This window comes from Acipenser ruthenus, chromosome 5 (assembly GCF_902713425.1).
Source record: "Acipenser ruthenus chromosome 5, fAciRut3.2 maternal haplotype, whole genome shotgun sequence".
NCBI classification, from domain to species: domain Eukaryota; kingdom Metazoa; phylum Chordata; class Actinopteri; order Acipenseriformes; family Acipenseridae; genus Acipenser; species Acipenser ruthenus.
In genome coordinates this window covers 42218006-42245790 of record NC_081193.1, presented here as the reverse complement: position 1 = coordinate 42245790, position 27785 = coordinate 42218006, and the positions used below count along the sequence as shown (strand labels likewise).

The window sequence follows — 27785 nt, the reverse complement described above, 5'->3', positions numbered from 1 at the left end:
ATATATGTTTGGAACCTTTTCACCAGTCTTGGCCAGCAGTGGTTATGTTAGTGTGTGAGTCTAGTTGCTCAAGCTTGGAAGCAGAACGACAGGACTTAAAAAGTTGGAAAGCTTTCAGCTGCTCAGTTACTTGAAGCTTTTGAAAGAACTCTCACTACAACTGGATTGTACATAATGCCAACCTTTGATGAGTTGTTGGTGGACATAGGGGAGTTTGGGTCATACCAGAAGAGGGTTTTTTTGCTAACTTGTGTTCCCGGTATACTTTTCAGTTTTGTTTTTGTGGGGATAGTTTTCCTGGGGGATACTCCTGCTCACTGGTGCCGGAGCCCCGCAGTGGATGAAATCAGAGAAAAATGTGGCTGGACTTGGGAGGAAGAGAGGAACTTTACAGTTCCCCAGCTGAAAGGGGCTGAGGGTTCCTTCAGCCAGTGTGAACAATACGATATACATTGGAACAGCACTGACTTGAGCTGCGGCAAGCCACTGTCACAGTCCACTAATTACTCTACAGATGGGATACATCTTACTCCCTGTAAGAATGGCTGGAACTTTGATACTTCAAGAACCACTATTGTCAGTGAGGTAAGTGTTTAGTTTTTACTTATTGCAGTATAAGAAAACATGAGAATATTTTTCTAAAATAATATTAAAACAAGAATAATTTCTTACCTGGCTCCAAATTAAGAATTGTATTGCCACATAAGCAATTCTTCCGCATTTGAATACATTGTTCTTTATTTAATTGTTCTTATTATAGGACAAAATAAGAACATTTTTCTAAATAAAAAAACATTTTTTGTAGTTATTTAATGATGTTATGTATTTTGTTTGCATTTTTGTTTATAGGCACTGTGACGGGGGACTGCCCCGTCTTTATGATCATGGTTGGGACTGGCAGGGAGGGGGTTAAAATTCCTCCCTGCCAGGAAAACATGTGAGAATGTGGCTGGAGCCCTAATTGACTAATTAGCAATTATTGATTAATTGGGCTCCAGCCACAGGGAATAAAAGCAAGGGGAGAGGCCCTGGCTGGGGAGAGAGTTGGAGAGTGGTAGAGAGAGTTCTGGAAGGAGTGTGTTTTGTTTGTGCTGGTTTTTTCTGTTCCAGTGAAGGCAACGCCCAGCCTGGAAGCTTTATTTTGTAAGTTTTTGTTTTGTGGTTGTATTTTGTGTTTGAAACCTTTTTGTTTGGCCCTTGTGCCTATTTATTTTGTATTTTTGTTCATTAAAAATCTTTATTTTGAACTTTCAACTGTCTCTGAGTCTCAAACCTCGGTCCATCCTGTCACAGTTGGTGTCAGAAGTGGGATAGCGCCACCTGGAGGCTCAGAGCAGTAATTTTTTTTTTTTTCTCTTGAATTTTGGGAGTTTTTTTTTTTTTTGGAAACTTGATTTAAATGGGGAGGAAGAGCAGACAGCGGCAAAGGCAGGAGAAGCAGCAGCCGAAGAAATGTAGGCTGCTGCAACAACAGCCACCCCAGCTGGAGGACCCAGCCAGTCTTTTCCCCTGGTGCTCATGGTGCGGGATGCTGGACCATCGATGGAGATCCTGCCCAGAAGTGCTACCAGCGGACTGGTGTGGGCGCTGTGAGGTCTATGGCCACAACTGGGCAGGACGCCCCTACGCCCTGGCCCAGGAGGAGGCAGATGACGACGGGGAGTTGTTTTTAAAAAGTCTCACGGCAGAGTTGTGCACTGGCTGTGGGGCATATGGGCACACAGTGGCCATCTGCCCCACGCAAACAGAGGGGAGAAGAAGGAGGCAGAGAGGAAGGAAGACATGGGAGGAAGAGGAGTGGTGCACCCAGTGCATGCAGTACGGGCATGAGGAGCACCACTGCCCGGAGGTGTTACCGGACACAGACCTGGAGTGGGAGGAGCACGAACGTCCTGCACCTGAGTGGGAGGAGCCCGAACGTCCTGCGCCTGAGTGGGAGGAGCCCGAACGTCCTGCGCCCAAGAGGGGGGAGTCGGTGCGTCCAGAGCCCAAGAGGGGGGAGTCGGTGCGTCCAGAGCCCAAGAGGGGGGAGTCGGTGCGTCCAGAGCCCAAGAGGGGGGAGTCGGTGCGTCCAGAGCCCAAGAGGGGGAAGTCGGTGCGTCCAGAGCCCAAGAGGGGGAAGGCCCAATGTCCACGGTCCAGGTGTCCACCAGCAGAGGGAGAGTTCCTGCTGGTTTTGCCTCCATCACCGTCACCAGCAGAAGGAGCATGCCTGCTGGTTCCCCTGCTGCCGCCGTCCCGAGAGCCAGAAGGGGAGGAGCTGCCGCCCCGAGAGCCAGAAGGGGAGGAGCCGCCGTCCCGAGAGCCAGAAGGGGAGGAGCCGTCGTCCCGAGAGTCCAAAGGGGAGGAGTCATCATCCCGAGAGCCAGAAGGGGAGGAGCTGCCGTCCCGAGAGCCAGAATGGGGGCCGCTGCCGTCGCCCAGAGAGGGGGAGCCCGAACGTCCACAGCCCAAGAGGGAGGAGCCCGAACGTCCACAGCCCGAGAGGGAGGAGCCCGAACGTCCACAGCCCGAGAGGGAGGAGCCCGAACATCCACAGCCCGAGGGGAAGGAGCCCGAGCGGGAGGAGTCGGTGCGTCCACGGCCCGAGCGGGAGGAGTCGGTGCGTCCACGGCCCGAGCGGGAGGAGTCGGTGCGTCCACGGCCCGAGTGGGAGGAGTCGGTGCGTCCACGGCCCGAGCGGGAGGAGTCGGTGCGTCCACGGCCCGAGAAGGGGAAGCCCACAGGCCCAGGGCTGAAGGGACCCGCAGGGGAAGAATATAGGCTGTTCCCACCTCCACCGCCAGCAGAGGGGGAACAGTCGGAGCTGTCTATCCCTCCACCGCCAGCAGAGGGGCAACAGTCGGTGCTGTCTATCCCTCCACCGCCAGCAGAGGGAGAAGAGCTGCCGTTCCCGCCTCCGCCAGCTGAGGGAGACGAGCTGCCGTTTCTGCCTCCGCCAGCAGAGGGAGACGAGCTGCCGTTCCCGCCTCCGCCAGCAGAGGGAGACGAGCTGCCGTTCCCGCCTCCGCCAGCAGAGGGAGACGAGCTGCCGTTCCCGCCTCCGCCAGCAGAGGGAGACGAGCTGCTGTTCCCGCCTCCGCCAGCAGAGGGAGACGAGCTGCTGTTCCCGCCTCCGCCAGCAGAGGGAGACGAGCTGCTGTTCCCGCCTCCGCCAGCAGAGGGAGACGAGCTGCTGTTCCCGCCTCCGCCAGCAGAGGGAGACGAGCTGCTGTTCCCGCCTCCGCCAGCAGAGGGAGACGAGCTGCTGTTCCCGCCTCCGCCAGCAGAGGGAGACGAGCCGCCGTTCCCGCCTCCGCCAGCAGAGGGAGACGAGCCGCCGTTCCCGCCTCCGCCAGCAGAGGGAGACGAGCCGCCGTTCCCGCCTCCGCCAGCAGAGGGAGACGAGTTGCCGCTCTCGTCTCCGCCAGCAGAGGGAGCCGGGCCGCCGTTCCCGCCTCCGCCAGCAGAGGGAGACGGGCCGCCGTTCCCCGCCTCCGCCACCAGAGGGAGCCGGGCCGCCGTTCCCGCCTCCGCCACCAGAGGGAGCCGGGCCGCCGTTCCCGCCTCCGCCACCAGAGGGAGCCGGGCCGCCGTTCCCGCCTCCGCCACCAGAGGGAGCCGGGCCGCCGTTCCCGCCTCCGCCACCAGAGGGAGCCGGGCCGCCGTTCCCGTCTCCGCCTCCCGAGGGTCCGCTGCTGCTGCCGTCGCCTCCCGAGGGTCCGCTGCTGCTGCCGTCGCCTCCCGAGGGTCCGCTGCTGCTGCCGTCGCCTCCCGAGGGTCCGCTGCTGCTGCCGTCGCTTGGGGTCTTCGGGGATCCTGCTTCGCCTGGGGTCGCTACAGTATGGCCGGAGCCCCACGGAGGGGAGTTGCTGGCCATGAAGAGGGGGAGGGAGGTCAGGAGACCAGCTCCCCCAGCGGCACTTTCGCGGCAAGATGGTGTGTGGCCGGAGCCCCGGAAGAGGGAGCTGCTGGCCACGAAGAATTGGGTGGTGCCGAACGTCCCACCATGGCCACCCCCATGGACACTGTGCTTCCCCCTCTTCCGGGACTGAGACTGAGGGGGGAGGTGGCCATTTAGGCCATGTTGTGCTTGGCACAAGGGGGGGGATATGTGACGGGGGACTGCCCCGTCTTTATGATCATGGTTGGGACTGGCAGGGAGGGGGTTAAAATTCCTCCCTGCCAGGAAAACATGTGAGAATGTGGCTGGAGCCCTAATTGACTAAGTAGCAATTATTGATTAATTGGGCTCCAGCCACAGGGAATAAAAGCAAGGGGAGAGGCCCTGGCTGGGGAGAGAGTTGGAGAGTGGTAGAGAGAGTTCTGGAAGGAGTGTGTTTTGTTTGTGCTGGTTTTTTCTGTTCCAGTGAAGGCAACGCCCAGCCTGGAAGCTTTATTTTGTAAGTTTTTGTTTTGTGGTTGTATTTTGTGTTTGAAACCTTTTTGTTTGGCCCTTGTGCCTATTTATTTTGTATTTTTGTTCATTAAAAATCTTTATTTTGAACTTTCAACTGTCTCTGAGTCTCAAACCTCGGTCCATCCTGTCACAGGCACACATTCACATACTCTTTTCCAGACTGGTTTGTATTTTGTAAAGATTTGCATATACCGGTACAAGGGGTAGTGAAAAAATCAAACCCTGTCAATATAGTGTAATGTCCCTGCTGGTGTAAAGAAGTGTATTTTGAATGTAAGTTTGGCAGGGACGGAGGTTTAATTCCATCTCTGCCAACAATCACGCAGGGAATGTGGCCATTCCCCAGTTATGTAATCGAGTGCCAATTGGGGAATGGCCACATGTATAAAAACAAAGCTAAAGCCTTTGTTTTGGAAAAGGAGTTTGGGGTGAGTGTTTGACTTGTGAGAGACGAGGTGGAGTTGGCCGAGGAATGGCTCCGCCGGGAAGTCCAACCCCAGCCATCCGCCCGACAGTGTAAGATGGACCCATCTGTTTTCTAACCCAATGGGACGGCGGATTAGATGCCCAAGTTGGTGCCTCACCTGTGTTGAGTTTGGGCACTCGTGCTATGCTGCCCACTCCAATACCTGCTAGAGAAGAAGGAATGACCTGCCCAAAAGAGGAAGGGAAGGGGCGGACGTTCCCGGAGGAGAGCAGAGGGAGAAGCCTTTGCCGTCTCCAGTGCCAAAGGGGGAGGGTCCGTTGCTGTCTCAAGTGCCAAAGGGGAGGGGCCATTGCTGTCTTCAGTGCCAAAGGGGAGGAGCCGTTGCTGTCTCCAGTGCCAAAGGGGGAGGGGCCATTGCCGTCTCCAATGGCAAAGGGGGAGGGGCCATTGCCGTCTCCAGTGCCAAAGGGAATGAGCTGCTGCCGTCTCCAGTGCCAAAGGGGATGAGCTGTTGCCGTCTCCAGTGGCAAAGAGGGAGGGGGTGTTGCCGTCTTCAGTGCCAAAGGGGAAAGAGTACCCAGCGACGCCACCCCTGCTGGAGTGACCAGCGCCGCCGCTCCTGGTAGAAAAGGGGTTAAATGGGTGCCCCCTTATAAAAGCCCAGGGGTAACCACAGGGGTTAAACGGGCACCCCTGACAGAAGACCAAGGACCACCTTGGCCGAAGCAGTAGGAGAGGGGACCACCGACACCACAACCCCGACCACCACCCGTGTCCAGATCTGGGCTCCCAGACACCCGACATTGGTGTCCGGACGTCTGGTTGGTGGGCCTGGTTCCCAGGTCGTTGCATCATCAGGCACAGTCGGTTGACTGATTTCCTGCTTTGCTCCCCCTGGTGGCCCAGACGTCACTCCACGGTCGCCGGGGCTCACACCTCTACCGGCTTCTGCACCCGTCCAGTCACCAGTCTGTGCTCCCGATACCCCATCCACGTCGCCTTGGTCCCCTGTCGTCGGTTCTCGGTCTCCAGGGGGAACCACTACTTTTATCTGACCCAAAGTTGACATGAGCACTGAAGCATTTAAAGATTGGCTAAGTCTCCCAGCTGCCTAAATAAATACATTTTTTAAAAATCCATTGCTACAATGTAAATATACACCATAATGGAGTTTTATAATTGCAAAAATAAAATAGGCAGCACAATAAACTGTAAAAGATGAGTTTATTAAAAAAAGCACTTACTGTTCTATAACACCTGATGTGTGTGTAATTACTTAGCCAAAAAATATTTAATTAGCAGGTGAAACAAAAACATAATAAAACAAAACAGGGGCTCTTGTTCTTTTCTAAACAGTGTTTGTTATAATTATTACAATTTACCACACTTACAGAGATTATATTTTTAATATTGATTTATAAAGTACAATGACAACCTTCTTGAAATACAAACTATTTAAAACCCTTGGGGCTCTCTACCTTTAAAAGTTAATAAAAGTTAATAATTGTACATTTTTGTAAGGGCAAATTAGGGCTCTAGTGTAACTGCTAAGTTTTGTATTCTACTTTTTCATAGAAAACAGACTAACTGCTGCCATCATTCAGGATGAATGACCTTCAGTGCAAACACCTAAGCATTTCTTAATCGATCAAATACCATCTCTGTTGTTTTGTCTTTTTTGGCACATTTTCTGGGTTAATCTCTGTCAAGAGAAAAATGAGTTAAAATAGGGACAATACATTTTCCACAAACTATCCTGACAGAAGGAAAAAACTGTCTGCAGAAATTCAACAGGATAATCATTATGCTGTCCCGTCAGTGTTGAAAAGGAAAACAAGAAAGAAAGCACTGCTTTGCTTTTACCATTGTGTAAGGCTTGACAAGCTGCCCTGCTTTTGAAAAAGTGAGTGCATCTTGAGAGGCCCCAAGCTTTTCCATGAAGCTGAAAGAGCAGCCAAATAAGAGAACACATCATTTTATTGAAATACAGCTAGGGTCGACTCTCTCCGGGGGTTCTGTGCAAAATGGAATTTGCACACAACCCCACGTGGGATGCTAAAGCAGGGTAGTGAAAAGCAGAGGAACTGGCATTTGCATTTTGTATTTATGTATTAATTGGGATATAACTTAGAGCTGTAATATAGTACTCTGTTGTATGCATTTTATAAAGTTCCATGTCACTTTTGTACGGCATTAGATGTGGGGTATCCTAATCCCGTGGCATTTGTACAATGATAACCATATAAATGCTGTCCCAAATTAAGTGACCCGTTTTCTAAATGAAAACTCTAATAAAGTTGCCCATCTGACTGCTTACAGGTAGTAGTAACCACTTCCTCTTTTCAAGATGCTCTGTCTGATGGTTCAGGTGCCAGAATGTTCCTCTTGTTTAATAGTTACACTGAGGGAAATTGCAATGGCATTTTTACAAGAAAACATGTTGATTTTTAAAATAGCATTCCCTTGCTGTAGTACCACCTCCTAGAAATTAACCATTTTATGTGCTTTGTGTTTTTCCTCAGTATGACCTTGTATGTGAGCATGCATGGAAGGTAGACCTTACCCAAGCTTTCCTGAATGTGGGATTACTAATAGGAGCGGTAGTCATTGGCTATGGAGCAGATCGGTTTGTACCTCTAAATATATATATATATTTTCTGTAAATAATTTTTTTTTTTTTTTTTTTTAGCTAGCTTGTCTTTTTAACCACACACTGACCAATTCTGTTTTTAGGCAACACGCTATTTTTTTTTTTTTTTTTTTTTTTTACTGGCCCCAACAAAACATATGCTTTTTTATTGTTTTGTATTTGATTTTGCAAGCTAGGTTGAGAGTGGAGCTTTTAAAGCTGGCAAGGCTATGTGATTAACATAGTAATTAATCATCTGTCTTTTAATGCATCCTATAGTAGTTACTTTCAGGAGGTAGGTCAGCTATCCAGAAAATACCCAGATTCTGCCGCGTCAATGCCCATGTTTGAACGCCCCAACCCCAGTTAATGTGTGTTAATGTGTGTTTTATGAACATTTAAAATTACAGTAGACTTACACAGCACCCTTTTTCAGGCAAACCATTTACGTTGTATTTTACCATTTAACACTAGTACAACGGCCCAGGTTATACTCATACCTAAAACCGCCGCAGACAGTCATTATGATGGTTAAATTTTAAACAACATGTTTTTTTTATTTTTAACAATTGAAGAAGTGTTGACAATAACATTGTAAATCAAAATAACATTTAAAAAAAATCATGAAACAATGAAACAAGTTTATTTTTTAACAATTTATTTTAAACTTCAGTTGTTTTTTTTTGGGGGGGGAGGGGTTGTGGTTAAGGTTAGGAGGGGGCATGTATCATTACTAAGAATCAGAGAAGAAGATTCGCTAGGCTTTTTAAATGGTGGTGTTGGATGATTTCCTCGTCTCTCAAGAGCCTCTGTTTCTGAGAGCCATCAGTCTAAACTGCCTAATAAACATCCCACAGAGGGCATGTGGCTGAGGTAATTACTCACTAAATAGATAGCCGCCCCCTAATGTTGTTATACACGTGTCTCATGCTACCACCATGTATAATAAAACTGTAGAACACTGAGGTTTCTAAGAAAATTATCGTTCACCATGAATAAGAATAATAATAATAAGAAGAATAATAATAAGAATAATAATAATAATACACATTATTTGAAAATGTAATCAATGAATTCATTAATTATTGTATTTATTTATTTTTCATATGCTTTCCTAATTCACTTTGTTTTGCAGGTTTGGTAGAAAGTTGTGTATCCTTATTTCTGTTTTTGGATTGGGAGTCTCCGGGGTAGCAATGGCATTTTCACCCAACTATATAATGCTGCTGTTGTTCCGCACAATTCAAGGTGTCTTTGGGAAAGGAGCATGGATGGCTTCATTTGTGCTGGGTAAGAACATTAAAGAAAATGGGACTAACAAAATAATTCCAGTAAATCATTTCCAATATGAAAACCACACACATTATAGTAAAGGTGAATATGATTTGTTTTATGGTAATTTATTTAGCGCTGTTAGTGAAGAAAATGTATTGAATGCAGATACTTCAATGCTACACTTGCTTTCAACTTTGAGATATTACATGAAGGAACTACTGTAAGTCATAGGAAAAGCAGTGATTGGTACTCACAGGCTTTTGCTTCTTGGAGTTTGAGTTATATTAAAGAAAATAAATGGCAAGCATTTCATTTATTTTGTGAAGATATATATACATCGTAGGACTAATCGAAGTACAGCAAAAAGACGACGCGCTACTAGAACTCAAGAGTTCTCTTCTACCGAGGCAATACAGATGGACGAACAGGAGGCATTGGTTCATTGTCCACAATTGAATTAAGAATAACGTAGTAGAGATTGACAGTGTGTCAGAGAAGTCCGCATGACTGATACTGAAAGTTTCAAGGAAGTATGAACTTTAGGTCATCCAAATATATGCACCAACAACAAGCTATTTGGATGAAGAAGTCGAAGATTTTTATGAAGTACAAGAACTACACAAAAATGGGAAGAGCCACTATAAGTTCAACACCAAGATTGAGGCCCAGCAAGAAGACGAGAATTCGGTCTGCAAATTTGGACATGGTGACAGGAACGAGAGGGGCGACAGACTAGTCAAATTTGCAGACAACAAGACCTTATTCATCATGAACACCTTCTTCCAGAAGAAACCCATCAGGAAATGGACATGGAGAGAATGTACACCTAAACACAGCACTAGAGAGAGTGAAATCCAACACAATCAATGTAGAAATGCTCCAGAAGCAAAACCGGGTGTTTCAACTGGAACTGAAGAATAGATTCAGTGCTCTTTAAGATCTGCAAAAAGATGAAGCAAACAAGGTAAATAAAATCTATAAGGAAGTGACGCAAGTAACTGCAGAAACAGCAAAACACATCGCTGGAACACAGAGTACAAAATGCGACCAGAAGATCACGCAAGAGACAAAACACTGCATGAAGAAAATAAGGGAAATGAAACAAACAGCAGCTCTGAAGTCAAATACTGAATACATTGAGCTCTGCAAGACGTAAGAAAGCACATTACTCAGGATATATGGTCATTCAACTGTAGATTGGTAGAGAAAACTATTGAAAACAACCAAAGCATGAAGAAAGCAAAACAAAAAGACTAATCTTCAGGAAAAAAACAGATTTTAGCAATCATACAAGAGGACAGGACTATCATCAAAAACCGCTAATTGATTTTGAAGAGAGTCGAAGACTTTTACAGAAAGTTATATCAAGATGAAAAGAGCAACGTAGCAGATGATGAAGACGAGACGGAAAAAATGCAACTCGAGGATGAAGTTCCAGACATTCTACCGGAAGAAGTGAAACATGCTATCAAACATATGAAGACAGGAAAAGCACCCGGAGAAGACGGCATAACGACTGACATCGTGAAAGAAGGAGGTGAAGAACTGACAAAAATACTGTCATGTATTTTTACAGATTGTATTAAGCAAAAGAAAGTGCCAAACGACTGGAACAATGCATTGGTGATACTTTTAAATAAGAAAGGAGATAAAGAAGACCTCGAAAACTACAGACCTGTTAGCTTACTTTCTATTATCTACAACATTTTTACTAAGATACTCACCAACAGACTTCAAGATAAATTTGACTTGGCACAATCAAATGAGCAAGCAGGATTCTGGAGTGGATTTAGTACAATGGGTCATCTTCAAGTTGTACGGCAAGTGATTCAAACCAGCAACGAGTACGAACTACCACTTTGCTTGGGATTCATCGACTACGAAAAAGCCTTTGACTCTGTTTACACAAGATCTGTATTAAGCTCTCTGAAAAAAACAAGGAATTGAGAAAACGTACAGAGACTTAATAAGCACCATATACAAGAATGTAACATCCATAGTAAGACTCCATAAGGACAGCAACAAAATCAAGATTGAAAAAGGAGTTCGTCAAGGAGATACAATTTTCCCAAAGCTCTTCACGGCCACCCTAGAAAACATTTTTCTAAATACTAGAATGGGAAAATAAGGGGCTGAAGATCAATGGAGCCTACTTGAATCACTTACGATTTGCTGACGACATCCTAATATTTACAACGTGCCCAGAAGAATTACAATGAAGAATACAAGAACTACACAAGGCTAGCATCAAAGCAGGTTTGAAAATGAACCTGAAGACGACTCAGGTTATGTTCAATAAATATACCATTCCTCAGGCAATTGAAGTCAATGGGATCAGGCTTGAAGAAGTCAATAACTATGTACACTTAGTTTCGACAACAGAGAACCACATGTGCGAAATCAACAGAAGAGAAAAATGGGCCTTTGGAAGATAAAGCATGGTTCTGAAACCCTTATGCCTCAAGAGGAAAGTCTTCGACCAATACATGCTGCCCGTGCTAACTTATGGATGTGAAACCTGGACCCTCAATGCAAAAATGACTTAAAATTTACAAACAACTCAACGGAGTATGGAAAGATGGATGCTGGGAATAATAAGAAGAGCCAGGAAAAGGAAGGAATGCAATGCAAAAGTATGCAATGTTATTGTAAGAGTGAAAAAACTGAAATGGCAGTGGGCCGGACATGTAGCAAGAAGAACGGACCATCGCTGGACCAAAGAGATACTAGACTGGATCCCAAGAGATATAAAGCGACCAAGAACAAGACATCCAGGAAGATGGCAAGATGAAATTAGGAAACACGCCAGAGCAACATGGATGAGGGACGCAGCAGACAGGCTTTTGTGGAAGAATCTTGGTGAGGCCTTCATCCAGCAGTGGATTGAAAAAGGTTGAAGATGATAATGATGATGATGATAGATAAAAGGCCTCAGTCTGACATGTGGAATTATTTTGACAAAATAAATGAACAACGAAATGCTGTACAATGCAAGTTTTGCAAAAAACAAATGAGTTCCCGGTGGTACTACTAATTTGCGAGAACACATTAAATGGATGCATGCTGTACTTTACAAAGAAGATCCAGAAAAAGCCGGAGGCCAGACGACCATCACCAACTTTGCAAAAAAAACAACTTCGCTAACACAATCACGTAAAGATGAAATAACAAGCAAGGTGGTCAACTTCTTGGTACAGGGAATGCGTCCACTCAGTATTGTTGAAGACAAACCTTTCATCAAGTTGCTGTGTTGCCTTGAACCACAGTACAAGGTGCCATGTCCCAAAACCGTAAGAGAACTGATTAAACAGCAACACAATGATGGACAAAAAAGCATTTAGGTCCGAACTGGAAAATGTGAGTTCTCTTGCCCTGACAACAGATACATGGACAAGTGTGGCAAATGAGTCATACATGACTGTAACTTGCCACTACATGGATGATGAGTGGAATTTACAAACTAAAATTCGAGCTACAAAACCGATTGCAGAGAGCAACACAATCTACAGCACCACTTAGAGGAAATACTGTCAGACTTTACAATCCCCCTCTCTAAAATTCTTGCAGTAGTTACAGATAATGCTGCCAATATGTTGCTCATGACATAAAAGATGGGCTTAACTGCTGTGAGGTGTGGGGGACTGTGGCAAAGTGGCTGCTGAGATGAACAGGTGCAGCGGTGATGCAGTGCAGAAATAATCACAAGTGAAAACTGTAATCCAATTTGGAAATGTTATTTGTATTTTTAACACAAATCCTGGTCTGGTGACCAAACAATAATCCTCTGCCAATACACCCCTGGTGTAAAGCTCAGCAGGAAAATGATAATAATGATTTGTAAACAAAACAAATAATAACACGTTATCTACTCCCACAATATTACTAACACAAATCACCAGTCCGGGTGTGTGCAGTAGTGCTCAAGGTGGGTGATAACAAATAACAGTGACTGTGGTGTTGTTGTTCCGGGTAGTGCTGGCCCAAGGCGACAGCTCCGGAGACGTGTTAGCCATCTAGTGAATTTACAAACAAAAGACAATTACTAACAGTGGAACAAACAAAACACTCATGAATACTTTTATATTTCTTTTTGGGAACTCTCCCGGTCCTTCCAGTCCGTGCTTCTCTGACCCAAGTGAAGGAAAAGATCTACGATTCCCCAGGCCCCTTTATGCCATTCCGCATGACCCCTTGGTAAACGATTGCAGCTGCCTTTACTGTCTGCAGCTGCTACCTCGTTTCCCTTCCGGGTCAATACGTTCCTGCAACGGAGTACCAGGGAAAGAACTGTCAGGTCAGCCCGTCCAAAGCCTTTCCCTTTCGCTGCTTAGCGCCCTCACAGGTCGGGAGGGAGATTTACAACCAAAACCCATTGTATTTCTGTCACAGGGACACAGTTTACAACTTTCAATTCGGAAAGGTCTGGCAGTACCGGATATTGATCGTGCTATTGGTGCGTCTGGAAAGTTGGTTGGCCCCTTTAGAATGAGCTCCACAGCACAGACTGAACTACACCGGCGACAAGAGCAGTTTGGTCTCTGCAAAGAAGTGCTTATGCAAGATGTACCAACGAGATGGAATGCAACCTGCTATATGATTGAGCGGCTTTCCAAACATAGATGGCCGTTATTTGCAGTACTGAGTGACCGAAAAGTCACAAAAGAAGCTCATAGCTACCTTGATCTCAAACCAGAACAATGGGATATTTTAAAAGTGCTGCTTAACGTATTGTCCCCAATGGAAAATGCTAGACGGTATCTCAGCAGCGAATGCAGTCTTACGCTTTCAGCAGTTTTACCTCTGATCACAAACTTGGTTGACAAAACTAAACCAGAAGGGAGTGATTCATCTGCTGTTAAGACAGACAAAAACTTTGATCAGAACTGACCTGGAGAATCGTTTCCTTAACAATATCAATCCAACCTCTGTGCAAGTGCTAACAGTTGTTCTTGATCGCCGATTTAAAATGCATAAGTTTCTTTCTGATGTCCAAAAAAAAGAAACCAACGGAGAAATTAAGTCCAGATTACGTGCACGCAACCCAGAGCAATTACCACAGAAAATACCTGCCATGGCCAACAGAAAGCAAAACACGACTACAGCAGTTTATTTGGGAATGTAGATGAGGAACCGGATACCATGGACGACCGATCTACGATATTTTTTTGCAAGAACCCAAATCTGTCACAGAAAACCCACTCTTATGGTAGAAGCAACATGCCTCGCGTTTTCCAACACTGTCCCAATTTGCAAGGGAAATGTTATGCATACTGGCAGCATCGACTCCGTTAGAGAGGGGTTTTCAGCAGCTGGTAACACTGTTACAAAGAAGCGAGCCCACCTAAGTGAAGAAGTCGTGGACGCAATTCTGTTTCTTAAAAAAACCTGAACTTTAAAAAAACAAAAACACTTCTGATTTTGTTTTTAAATTATTTTCTGTTGGACTGTTAAATGAACAATGCAAGAGTGAGTTTATTTAAATTCTATAAAGGCTTGAACACGAATTGTGAACAAAATGTTAACACATTTAAATTTCTTTATTGGTTGGTATAAAAGTTAGTTACAAAAAGGCCTGAGTACTGGGGCAATGACAATAGTATACTCAAGTGCTGTGTTTTTGTTGTTTTTCAGATTTTTTTTGTTTAAATATATATATTAGTGGTGGGACGAAAATAATAATAATAGATGGGCTTCAGTGAGTTACAGGAAAATAATTTCATCTAGGGTTTCTGTGATGTCATAAATTACGAGACAGAAGGTTGATTAATTTATAAACTGTCACAGAAACCAGAAATGGAATTGTTTTCCTGTAACTCACTGAAGAGGCCCATCTATTATTTTTTATAATACATGGATACCCTTGTGATACTACTATTAAAGAAGAGGATTCAGCAGTACAGCAGTACAAATATAATATTAACTGGCAAAACTGCAATTACTGACCTGTATTATGATACTAACCCTAAATTTGTTTATTTGTTTATTTTGTAGTAACAGAAATAGTTGGATCAAGCCACAGGAGGGTTGTCTCTATTGTGGCTCAGATATTTTTTACATTTGGGGTGGTAATCCTTCCTGGGATTGCTTATCTCATCCCCTCATGGAAGGCCTTACAACTGACCATCACACTGCCAACCTTCATCTTATTAATATACTTCTGGTACGTGTTGAAAAACAAATTAGATTAAAAATTATGGAATTACTGCCCTGTTTAAAATTTGTAGACATAACCTTGCTATTTTTTTTTTTTTATTATTATTATTTTTTTACAAATCCAGACAATCCACTATTAAACCTATTACTGTTCTGATCAATGATTAATAGTTGGGAAGAGCAACCACTCTGATGGGACTCACCATCAAATACAGTAGCTGGGGTGATTCTCCATTGCTTGGCACATTTCATTAAAGATTAGTAGGTATAAATCTAAAGTTGTCTTTTTAAGGCTCATTCCGGAATCCCCACGGTGGTTGTTGAATCGGCAAAAAATAAAAGAAGCCCTGAAAATTGCAGCGGACATTGCCAAGCATAATGGAAGATCATTACCAGAAAAGTACAGAGAGGTAACAGGATTCTAAAGTTCAGCTTTGTCTTAATGAAATAACACTTCCAATACAAAGTAGAACATGTTGTTCTGCTGGAAGGCTAGCAATGCATCCTCAGCTAAAATAATAGTGGCTCTGTTGAGCTGGTCAATATTACTGTTAATTATTAACTCAACCCTTTTGTGCAAACACAGTATAGTAGTGTTTCTATTTTTGTATTTCCATTTTTTCCCCCTAAGTTTGTTCCTATATTTGTTTAATGTCCAATATTAAATTAAAAGAAATAACCAACAGCAACATGTCTCATTTCTGATCAAATCGAGTCACCGAAGGCTCTAGAATGGTGTACTCTAGAATGGTGTAGTAAGACAGGCACCTAGAAATTATATTGTACTGTAAAATGGATCATGATTGTGGAACACAGTCTGATGCTCTAATTCTCATTTTCAGATGAAACTTTTAGAGCCAAACCCTGAAGATCTCAGTAACCCATCCTTTCTAGATCTGTTTAGGACATCACAGATGAGAAAGCAGACATTAATTCTAATGTATGCCTGGTAAGAACACTCTTAAAACTCTTAAGCTATTTCAAGAATGATCAATGTTTACTAACTTCAGTAGACTGGTTTAAGGCTGTGTCAGTTTAAATGTTAAAACAGTAAACGAAAATAAAAATCCTAAATGGCATAGTATTTTATGTTTCGTTTTTTGAAGCTCTGCGTTTAAATTGAATTTGAGAACATAGATTTCAGGGTTTAGTTTTGCAAAAGAAGCACCATACAACACCATCTGAACAGGAAAAAAAGACAATGAAAAACATTTTCATTTTTGTTACCACCTTGACAAAGAAGCACTTTTAAAGGTGGAGGTCTACTGCACCCCATTTCAACGAGGTATCTAGGACCAATCCACATGAAAAAAGAAATAAGGGCCAGGGGTCACAAATGGAGATTAGATAAAGGGGCATTCAGAACAGAAAATAGGAGGCACTTTTTTACACAGAGAATTGCGAGGGTCTGGAACCAGCTCCCCAGTCATGTTGTTGAAGCTGACACCCTGGGATCCTTCAAGAAGCTGCTTGATGAGATTCTGGGATCAATAAACTAATAACAACCAAACGAGCAAGATGGGCCTAATGGCCTCCTCTCGTTTGTAAACTTTCTTATGTTCTTACATCAGCAGCATTTCACCTGCTGCCATATTCATACAGTACAGTAAACATGGACATGTTGGCTTTGGGGTGCAGTATTACTGGATGTCAAGCAAGCTCTTTTAGGAAGCCTGTCAAATGCTATCTTGTAGTTGAAACATGGACATTTCGTATTAGAGAATCAACTGTTTAAGCATTAATGTACAGTGGTGCTAGATCATTTATCATGTATTCCAAGTCATGGAAAAGGTGAAGACATTTAATAAAAGCCAAAGTTATCTATATGTAATGACAAGGAGGATATTAAAGCTATTATAAACCAAACGCATGTTTTCGTTTGCAAAGACATTTTTAGATGTGTTTTTAGAAACACTGATATCTTGGTCTAAATCGCTTGAAAGTTGACGCCATTTAAAGCGAGTTTCAAGATTCTAGTATGTTAGCTTTTTGAGGGAAACCTAGCAGTGGGATTATGACCGCTCTACACATAATCTGATTGGTTGAGACTCTCTGTTTATAATTTAAGTGAATTGCCTGTCAGAGATTGTATTTGTTGTTTCAGGTTCACAAGTGCAGTGGTTTACCAAGGGCTTATTATGCGTCTAGGAATCGTGGGAGGTAACCTATACCTTGGGTTCTTTATCTCTGGGATTGTGGAACTGCCTGCAGCATTCATTATTTTATTGACTATTGACCGAGTGGGGAGACGTATTCCGTTTGCCACTGCTAACATAGTGGCAGGAGTGGCATGTCTTATTACTGCTTTAATTCCAGAAGGTAAGCTTTTTTAAAGTAGTGCATTGAGACTGTCTTTCATATGCTAACGTCTGCTCTGTGAACATTAAAGAGGTTATTACCACTCACATTGTTGTTGCCGCAACAGTTAAAAACTGTAGCTGTGGGGTCCCTTTCTTCATTCTTTTACATTATGGAGCGTGTAGCCAGCATTCGGCCTGTTCAGTCCATCTACGTTGATGAGATGGGTTTGGACTTGTGCAAAAGGTGCTGAGTAGGTGTTGGTCAAAACAGCCAGTGTGCATTGTGGAAGTATCCGGTCAATGTGGAGGGAATGTCACTACGTTCGCTGCCATATATTCCAAAGTGAGATTGTGGCCCATTTTACCGTGCTTCTACATGTTTGTATTTCATGCAACACTGCGTGATCTGGGAGGTAATCTGGGAATGTGGCAAACAAGGAGAGCCAATACTTCTTGTAATGTCAGTTTTAGTCATGCAGTGCGGGTGCAGCAATGGCTCCATACATATCATGATAATTATTTAAAAATAATGTCAAAGTAATAGAAATGATTGCTGCCAATTAGCGTCAATTAACAATGATAAAGCTCTTTAAATTTCAGCAGATGGTGCTTCCACCTTTGATCATGTGCTTTTGTTTTTACTGAAATATTTAAAAACTATAGCTGTATTTTATTTTAAGTTTGTGATTGATGTACCGATGATAGTATTATGTTTTCCCAGGTGCATAAATGCATTTGAAACTTCAGTTTGCAAGCGCATGCGTTTTGCGAATTACATAACCATTTCAATGTTTGTGTTAAATGTTTGATAATGTGTTTGGAGTACAAGAATTGTGCTGTAATAATTGAGAAAGAAAACTGTAATTGTATTTGTTTTATATATTTTTGTATCTGATTTGTTTTAGACATAAACTGGCTGAAGACAACCCTTGCAGTTATTGGCAGGCTTGGGATAACAATGGCGTATGAAATTGTTTACCTTGTAAACTCTGAGCTGTATCCCACATCATTAAGGTAGCACTTCAATTTAACAGGTGTATATATAACCCATCCCACATTAGAAAACACTGAAGCAAACTAAAGCTACTCCTTAAACAAATGTCAAAGTTGGTAACGTCTGCTTTTACACCCCTTTCAAAAGCTTCTTTGTGGAGCTGGCTAAAGTAGTTACTGGGGCTTGATAATGTGTCGAGGAGAATGGAGATTCAAATTCCTAATTTACTAGATTTATAGGGCAGGTTTAAAGAGTAAGTAGCGGGGGTTCTGAAAAAATATAGTGTTGCATGTCCGCACGCGTTGCTACAACTGTTTAAATAACATACCTGTAATTTCTTTTCATTGTTAACATTCTTTTCTTTTTTTTTAAATTGAGTCGTTGCCAATTATTTTTATTATTTTCTCCCAAATTTGGAAATGAACAATTATTTTTAGGTTCAGCTCACCGCAACCGCCCTTGCGCTGACTCGGGAGGGCGAAGAGGACACTCTGTCCTCAGAAGCGTGTGCCGTCAGCCGAGTGCTTTTTTTCACACTGCGGACTCACCATGCAGCCACCCAAGAGCTACAGCGTCGGAGGACAACGCAGCTCTTGGTCAGCTTACAGGCAAGCCCGCAGGCGCTCGGCCATACTACAGGGGTCGCTGGTGCGCGGTGAGCCGAGGACACCCTGGCCGACCTAACCCTCCCTCCCCCTGGGCGGCGCTCGGCCAATTAAGCGCCGCCCCCTGGAAGCTCCTGTCCTCAGTCGGCAAAGGAATAGCCTGGACTCAAACTCGCGACATCCAGACTATAGAGTGCATCCTGCACTCCACGTGGAGCGCCTTTACTGGATGCGCCACTCGGGAGCCCTCATTGTTAGCATTCTGACAACATTCTACACTTATAACTTTAAAGTCTGTTTCAAAGCTCTATTCAAAATCTAGTGCACTGATAATGTAAGAATTATTGCCCACATTGTCAAGCAGGCAGCAACAACGATCCATACAGTGGTTTAGAGGACAGATCTCAAACCCCTGTGCACTACAGTGGACATTTTGAAAAGAGCTTTGAAACAGACTTTAACGTTACGTGTAAAAAGTTGTCAGGGTGTTAACAATGAAAATAACAATTACAAGTACGCTATTTAAACAGTTGTAGCAACACGTGGAGATGTACAGTATAATGCTATACTTTTTCAAAACCCCTGCTACTTACTTTAACTGACAGTTAAATGAAAACATGAATACAGTTAGACCCTTCAGAACTTTCTTCCACCAGTCAGAAAGCTTCATTAGTTAGATGGAAGATGACTGGAATATTCAGGCACAATGAAAAACAACCAGCAAAACAACATTGAAATGGTATTTAAATCTGTCATTTTAAGATTAAAATGTTTAAAATAGAAAAATGTCACCGGTTACCAGTTGCTAAATGCAATCTTGGTCTTGATCTGTCTATATGGTTACCTTCTTGATGGTAATTCCCTCTATTCGTGGTTGAAACTTGAATAGAAAAAAAGCATTTTGTTATTTTTTTGCATTATTCACTACATGCAACTTAAATAGGCACAGCAACGGACCATAATGCATTTTGTGCTGCATCTTTCTTTTTCTTTTTGAAGGAACCTTGGAGTTTCTGCATGCTCATCCCTTTCTGATGTTGGAGGGATTTTAGCCCCCTTTTTGCTATACAGATTAGCAAGTGTATGGTTAGAGCTACCTTTGATATTATATGGTGAGTATCCTAATTTGCGTATATTTATAAGCTCTGTATTATGCTGATATACTGAATCGGGATGGTCAGAGAAGGCGTCAAGGAATTGCAAAGGATCTGGCAGTTAGAAGACTTCAGCCCTTGAAACACCAGGCAGGTTTTCTAATATATATATAAAACATAAATCTCATTTGCTATTATTATTATTTATTTCTTAGCAGACGCCCTTATCCAGGGCAACTTACAATTGTTACAAGATATCACATTATTTTTACATACAATTACCCATTTATACAGTTGGGTTTTTACTGGAGCAATCTAGGTAAAGTACCTTGCTCAAGGGTACAGCAGCAGTGTCCCCCACCTGGGATTGAACCCACAACCCTCTGGTCAAGAATCCAGAGCCCTAACCACTACTCAGCTGCTGCCCTCTTAAACATTACTAGAGTTATATAAACCATTTTCAGTTATCTGATATTTTCTGAACAGTTTCAGCTTGTCTTTTATTAGTTCAGAAATAGGTTAATGTGTATTGACAGTCTACCCACTTATGTGTGTCGTTTAAATGTGTATCCCGCCTAAGTGAATTAACTTCCAAAATCAAAAAATTACCAATGCTGCATTATTAAATTGACCCTGTTTAAGGTAAAAACAGACAACTGTGGTTGATAGTATATGTTGAGTTAGTTATTAAACAAAACAAGTGCCCCTTTAAAATAAAGTGTGATTGTTAAATGATTTGCATATTCTCCGTAACCTTGGGATTACCCTTTTCCAACTCAGCAGCTTCTCCCCAAGCACTGTTTGTTCTGTGACCCACAAGTGTACATGTTTGCTACATTATGTGACCCTCACAGGATAGAGTATTGAAATTAAACAACAGTCATCTGACTGAAATCTTGAACAACTCTGTTACAGAATAATATGTTTTTTGGTTTATTTAAAAAGACAAAACAGCCATTGTTACTGCATTCTTTTGATTATGAGAGTTATTTTTGCTGCAGTTATTTAATGCATACTGTACATCTCTCTTTTGAGCTGTGGTCCAATGTACAAATCATAATTCAATTCAATTTCCTTATGCTCTTACAGGAGTCATCGCTTTGTTGTGTGGTGGGCTAGTAATGCTTTTACCTGAAACCAACGGCATTGATTTACCAGAGACAGTGCAGGATGTAGAAACATTAGGAAGGTAAGACTTAAGAAACTGTGCTATGAGTAGAGCCTTAGGGAATTGGCTTCAGAAATTGTACAAACTAACTATAGTTCTTTATCTCAAGATGTCCGTATAGGACTCCAAAACATACATTTTACAGCATCTGAAAGATGAAATCAGAAAGGACACTAGCACCCTAACAATAAAGTTTCTCCCTGAGCCAGGATATCAGTGATTTGATACAGTGGTTTATAGCTGTAAAGTTAGCATTTATTAAACATACTTTAAAGTTTGCTGAATTTTAGCCTACTGTAAATGATATTGGCTATTTATGTAAGCCTGTTTTAAAAAAATATATAACAAAAATGAGTTTACAGCAATAAGGATAAATGGTATATATCAGTGGTGCGCAAACTGGGGGGTGCGCTCCCCCTGGGGGGCCGTGGAGAGTCACTAAGGGGGGCGTGACTATGACTAAAGGTGCATTTCTGTAAATAAAAAAAAAAAAGCTAAATATGTAAATGTTAACAAACACATTCTTAAAAGTCGGATTGTAAGAGCAGCTCTGCAACATACAATGCACTGCCAAATCAAACACGTCAATAGGCATGGACTTGCATGTTAAAAGAGCACACCAGACGCGAGCAAAAATAATTAAAACTATTGATTTAAACTGAGTAACGCACAACGCAAGCGAAGCAAGCGGCATGAATGAAGCGAGCAAATATAGAAATACATTTGTTTTATTTGTATTTTGCTACGGGCTGTTTGCGTCGCAATGGACCAATCAGAAATTAGGTCAAAGGCTGTCAGACTGTCAGTGTCTCGCTCACGCAGAAATTACCACAGAAATAAAAAAAAAAAATCGACATCAATGAGAATTTAATTATTAAAGTCGAAAAATATAATCTTCTGTTGTATTGTGCCAGTAGATTTTTAGCAACATTTTAACAAAATTATTTAAATGTCAGGTAATAAAACCCTCCAAATAGGTTTTAAAAAAATAAATAAATAAATAAATAACAGTTAAATGCCAGCAGCCAGCCATTTTAAAGTGTTATGTTTAATAAGCTTCTAATCTGTAGTTTGTAGTAAACTGATGATCGATTCACTAAATTGTAAGCATTAAGTAATGCGATGATTGTTTAATTATTGCTTATTATTTTACCTGTCAAGTCTAACAGACATTGTGTGGCTGTAGGACTAAATTACAAGTGAAAACCTACAGGCCCTGTAAACATAAATGTGTGCATTCATGGATAGAGTGATATTGAAGTCAAAACCTTTGTTCAGCGGAGTCTGTCCATTCATGTTCATTGGGATTCCAAATCTGATTATCTTGTACAAAATGATACAAAATGGTACAGTTTGACTATCACCACTTTATCTGGTTGAATGATTTCATGTGCATTCATTCTGTATTTCTTTTTCTAGTTCTTATTGGGTGTTTCTGTTTTTGTGATTAATTATTGCAAAAGTCCTTTCTGATTCCCCAGTGATACAGCAACAGGAAACTGGTGACATCATCAGCCTTGAGCAACAAATAGAGAATGAAAAAGTCAATTGCTCTTACAAATGAGTAATTTTCTTAACATTAGTCTTTCTTAAAAGGTATATACGAAACCTTTAACTGGGTTGGCTGCAGAAGCCACTCCCATGACAGGCACTCTATAAGAAGTGCCCCAGCAGCGAACACTCATCATTTTCCTTTTTAAACAGTTTTGAGAGGACCAGCTGTCTGCTTACTGTTTTAGCACCTTGGTAGTATTACGGTGTTTTTTGTTATTATTCCAACAGTAATAAAGGAGCCATCTGTCTTTGTCCTGTACCTTGGTAATTTTTTTTTGTGCTAGACCTTAGTTTCTGTGTTCAACCAAAAAAAAAAAAAGTTTTTCCTGGGTCTTCTGCAGTGAGGATCCTGTATTGGTAGACCCTTGTTTGTTATATTTTGTACTCCATTTGTGCAGTGAGGTTTCCTGTGAGCTAAGGTGAATTCCTTGTTTTCTTTTTTTACAACGTTCCTGCCACATTGTGGTTGTTGATTTGAGTTTTACCTTTGGTAGAACTCTAAGTGCTTACACTGCTTCTTAATGTGATTATTTAATTATTTTGTTCTATATTTTAACACCCCATATCCTGCTTTGTAGTTGCTTATTTAGCATAGGCCAATTAACATTTTGACGCTGGTGTTAACATTTTTCAACGTTGCGCCAACCCATTTGCATATTCAATTAATTAATTTGTATATTCTGTCAAAGTACCTAGATTGCTTTGTTTACCAACTACTTTTAAAATTTCAGCATTATTTTTTACTCTCGTGTCCCTCCTTACTTTGGTAATTGGAGTGCTCCAGCAACTGCTTCCCCTGGGTTCCATTTTTGCCTTTGTGGTGCTAAACACCCAGCTTTGGACCCACATCAGCTTTGTGTCACATGCCTGGGCTGGCAGCTTGCCTATGACGCGCTGAATACAGATCCTATGGAATGTCAGTTCTGTGCAGCACTGACAAGTCCTTCACACTCAGAGGCTTGACAGGATCTCTAAATCCGTCCTCAGAGTTATTTAAACCCAGGAAGAAGCCATCTAAAAGGCCAAGAATTATGTCCTCTGATTCTACCTCCTCTAGGTTTGAGGAGGCTCGTTTTTCAAGATCGGAGGACCTCTTCATGTCCAAATTGAATAGTATGGACTGCAGGCTTTGAAAATCGTCTGTCACTGCCACCACCAGAAAATACTGCAAGGCCTTTAGGGTTGCTCCGGCTCAGCAGGCCTTTTCTTATCCTGAGAAGCCAGTGGTGTCTGGCCCTGTTCCTTCTGCAGTTAGGCCTGTCAATCCTGTTCCAGGGCAAGGCCACAGATGATTTTTCCAGGACTCATCAAGTCTTATGCTGCAGCGACCCTTCTTGTTCAGGGCTGGGGGATACCAGTGCTACATAGTCAATTATCAGCTGACCCTCTTGGACAAGTTGGAGTCAGTTTCACCACCTAGCATGAGTCCATTCTAGCTGCTTAGGCTTATTCCCAAACACTCATTGCAGTTTGTTTCTCCTGTCGCTAAGGCTGCTGACAGGGTAATGGGTGCTGCATTGGTTCTAAAGTGATACGCTTGGATGTCCCAGACCAGATCCACAGACCAGTTGAAATCTCATGTCCTGGACACCCCTTTCTCTCATGGACATGTTTTTGGCCCTCCCGTGAACTCAATGTAACAGTCCATCTTGGAGGATACCCAGGCTCAGGAAGCTTTTTAAGGTTTCATACATAAGCGCAAGCCCTTGCCTCAGACCTACCACAGTGGACAGGCTTTGTGTCCTGGGCAGCAGTTACAGTTTTCCGTATCTGAACCCAGTCATGGTGGACAATCATTCCTGCCTGAGCTCAGGGGACAGGACTGAGGCAACCTCCAGCTGCAGCTGCTGGAGTTCCACCTAAGCCTTATAGTCGTCCGTATGGGGTCCCCCTGGAAGAGATAGATGGTATTCACAGACGCCTCGAGGCTCGGCTGGGGTGGAAGATGGAACCACAAACAGCACGGCAGAGCTGGTCTCCTGCGGAATGCCTGCTACGGATATCTTGCCTGGAGATGCGGGCAGTGTTTTATACTCTCCAGGCCTTCCAAAGACGCCTCTCAGGCAGCCAAGTTCTGATCCGCTGTTGTGGCTTACAAAATTCACCAGGCAGGTGTCAAGTCTCGATTTTATTTTTCCAAGGAGCCTTCAAACTTCTACTGTAGTTTTACAGAGAAGAACATCACTTTCAAGACACCCATCATCCATGACCCTCAACCACCCTGTGGACCTGCTCAGTGGAGTGGTCACTGTCCCAGTCAGTGGTGGACATGCTGTGAGAGAAGATCGTCACTCCAGTTGCCGATCTTTATTCCTCCCTTGACAGTGCAAAATGTCTCCTGTGGTTTTCTCGACATCCGCATCCTCTGTCTGACAGGGTAGATACCTCGTCCACCATGTGGCCAAACAACTTCCTGTTCACCTTCCTCCCTTTCATCCCTTGCTGCTGCTCTGTTTCTCGTGGTCATTACATCTGCTTGGAGGGTAAGTGAACTTCAAGCCCTGTCTACTTCTAATATAGGTGTTTTCTTCGCAGAAGGTAGATTTCTTACCAAAGCAGGTTACAGAACTTCATCTAAATCAGCCTATTGAGCTTGAGGCTTTTAAATTGGATGCATACGCGAACAGAGAAGGTGCAAGCTACATTCTCTGTGCCCTGTCAGAGCACTAGCATACTACATGCAAAGAACAAAGGAGCAAAATAGGAGCAGCTCCTTATATTCCATGGTGCTAATAAAGTCGGTCAGGTACTTTCTAAATCTAGATCAGCTCTAAGGCTTTTAGAGCTTATCTGGGAATGTCATGCTAGGGCAGGTTTTCTATTAGAATGCAAGATGAAGGTGCATTCCACCAGAGTGGTTACTACATCCTAAGCTCTCCTTCACGGTTCTTCCATGGAGGTCTGCAAAGCAGCTGTCTGGGATGGACCCCATACCTACATGAGGTTCTACAGGGTTAATGTCACATCCTCACTTTGAAATCTGTCTCCTTCAAGCTGGTACTTCCTTATAAGTAAGCACCTGAGTCTAGCTGATCTTGACCGACTCTATCTTTTGGTATGGGTTACTCATTCGTAAGTGGAATTTACGTGCTTTTTCGGTTGTCTAATCTCAGTGGGCGACAAGGAAATTGTGAGGGTTCGCTCCTTAGGCACTTCCTCTTACAGACTTCCTGTCATGGGAGTGGCTCGTGCAGCCAACACAGTTAAAGGTTTCGGATATACCTATAAAGAAAGACTAATGTTAGGAAAATACCATTCATAAGTGGAATTGATGACTCTGAGAACCATGTAAGGTAAGGCAACACAGCGCTTTTCATTTGCCATTAATGGCATTTATTTTATTTTCACAGGGGCCACAAGGTTCAAGTTAAAAGAAACAAGTCGAAGACTAGAGATTCCTGCATATGACCACAAAGCAAGAGGAAACTTTGAACATAAACTAATGCCAGGTTACTGTCGTTATTACGCACAAGTATCTTAGTAAAACTATTATTTAGAAACAGTCAATGAATGTGGAGTGACCTATGACCTCTTGTTGTACAGTAGCTGCCCCAGGGTCATAGTGGTTACATTTTTTTTGTACTCTGCCGTGACTAAATCTGGCTATCAATCTGCCAACATTCAGAATGTAGGTTTCTCATACATGTATTTGTTTGTGATGCAGTGTAAAAGTCTTTAATATGCTTGCTACCAAAGTATTTTTTTCTGTACAATAAATATCATATTTTGCAAAACGTATACAGCTATGGCCCAAATGTTTTGCATCACCTAGAATTTTAGGATTTAGACATTATTTAAAAAAAACAAAAACAAAAAAAAAACTATATGAACTTAATTTTAACATCATGTAATCAAATAAACTCAAATGATATTGTGAAAGTGTACTGGAAGCCATAATAGTAGTACAGTGTTTGATAGATTTTGAATTAATTTGTCAGTTTTTCATTAAGTACTGTATAAGGAAAACGATAAAGCAGTATGTAATTCAATATGTTAACATAACATTATTCAGCAGGTATCTTTCGACTTTATGAAGCAAAATGTGTTCATTCCATAGGGTGGCCATAGCTGTAGATGCTTTATAAAGGTTTAAGGCTTTCAGGTACCAGTTTTCCAATGAACGTACAAGCTTATTTTGTTTCTTAAAGGCAATGTCTCATTTAGTTTGTGTTTGTCCTTGATTAACAATGCACAATCTTGATACCGCCCTCCAATTTTTTTGTCTGTGTAAACATATGTACAGTCCTGATTTTCTACCATTATTAGAATCGCTTGTTTCCTACTTTAATTTTTCAGAAAGATTACTAACAGTGACACTAAGCAGATCAACCATCTGCTAAATTGTATAAAGGGGTAGTTAACTAGATGAAATGAGACAGTTTGAACTCTGTTTCAACACCCCAAGTAAAATAGTGGCTGGACATAAGTTATAATGGCTTGTGGAAAAGATTGGATCAGTACATAGGCACAGGGAAATGTTGAGGCTGATTTCATTAGAAGGAAATTGAATTATATTAAACGAGTTGATTTGATCACAGTTCAAGCATCCACACTGGTCTGTTTTGAACAGTAGAAAAATATTTGCAATAGAGTCCTAAAATGTATTTGTAGTTTAAATTAAAGGTATACATGGGCTCTACACACAATAACTAACAGGTGCAACAGACCTAACTCTTTTTATCTAAAAAACGTCCAGCTTCAGCTTTTTACTCTCTGCGATGCAATTCTTTTTATCAGAGGTTTAGTGTGTTTGCAAATCCCTGGCGGCTGGCCTGCTGTACACGTGTAAGACTTCCTTTTATCAGTCCATGTTGCAGCTTTAGTACACTTTCACTGCTAGTTTGCCAAACACATTTTAAAAGGGTTATGTTATTAAAGTAATGTCACAAAGACGGCCGGAGTGGGTGGCGTCAGACCAGAGCCAGGAAATAAATAAACAGAGAGATGTGGTTTGGTGAAGCTGGGCGCGTGATCGCGCTCAGCATTTAATAAACAGAACAGAAAATAAAAGGTTTGTAACAAAACACAGGACACGGCACTATACGCCAAAATAAAAAGACAAACAAAACGAACTAAACAGTGCACAGACAGACGAACAAAACACGGTGAGCAGATTTAACTATTTACGTTCTTTTATATTCACTTTACTCCTTCTCTCTCTCTCTCTCTCCCGTTCTCCACTCACCG

General features: G+C 42.5%; 1 protein-coding gene across 1 annotated transcript; it reads left to right on the top strand.

Annotated features, from left to right (window-relative positions):
* LOC117402214 (solute carrier family 22 member 3-like) lies at window positions 1-26806 on the top strand. Its single transcript, XM_059024250.1, has 11 exons — window positions 1-585; window positions 7349-7452; window positions 8591-8745; window positions 14722-14890; window positions 15176-15293; window positions 15726-15832; window positions 16988-17202; window positions 18089-18197; window positions 19782-19894; window positions 20966-21065; window positions 25949-26806. Exons 1-11 carry the CDS (start codon window positions 175-177, stop codon window positions 26004-26006), a joined length of 1659 nt encoding a protein of 552 aa, XP_058880233.1. The 5' UTR covers window positions 1-174; the 3' UTR covers window positions 26007-26806.
* The last annotated feature ends 979 nt before the right edge of the window (window positions 26807-27785 follow it).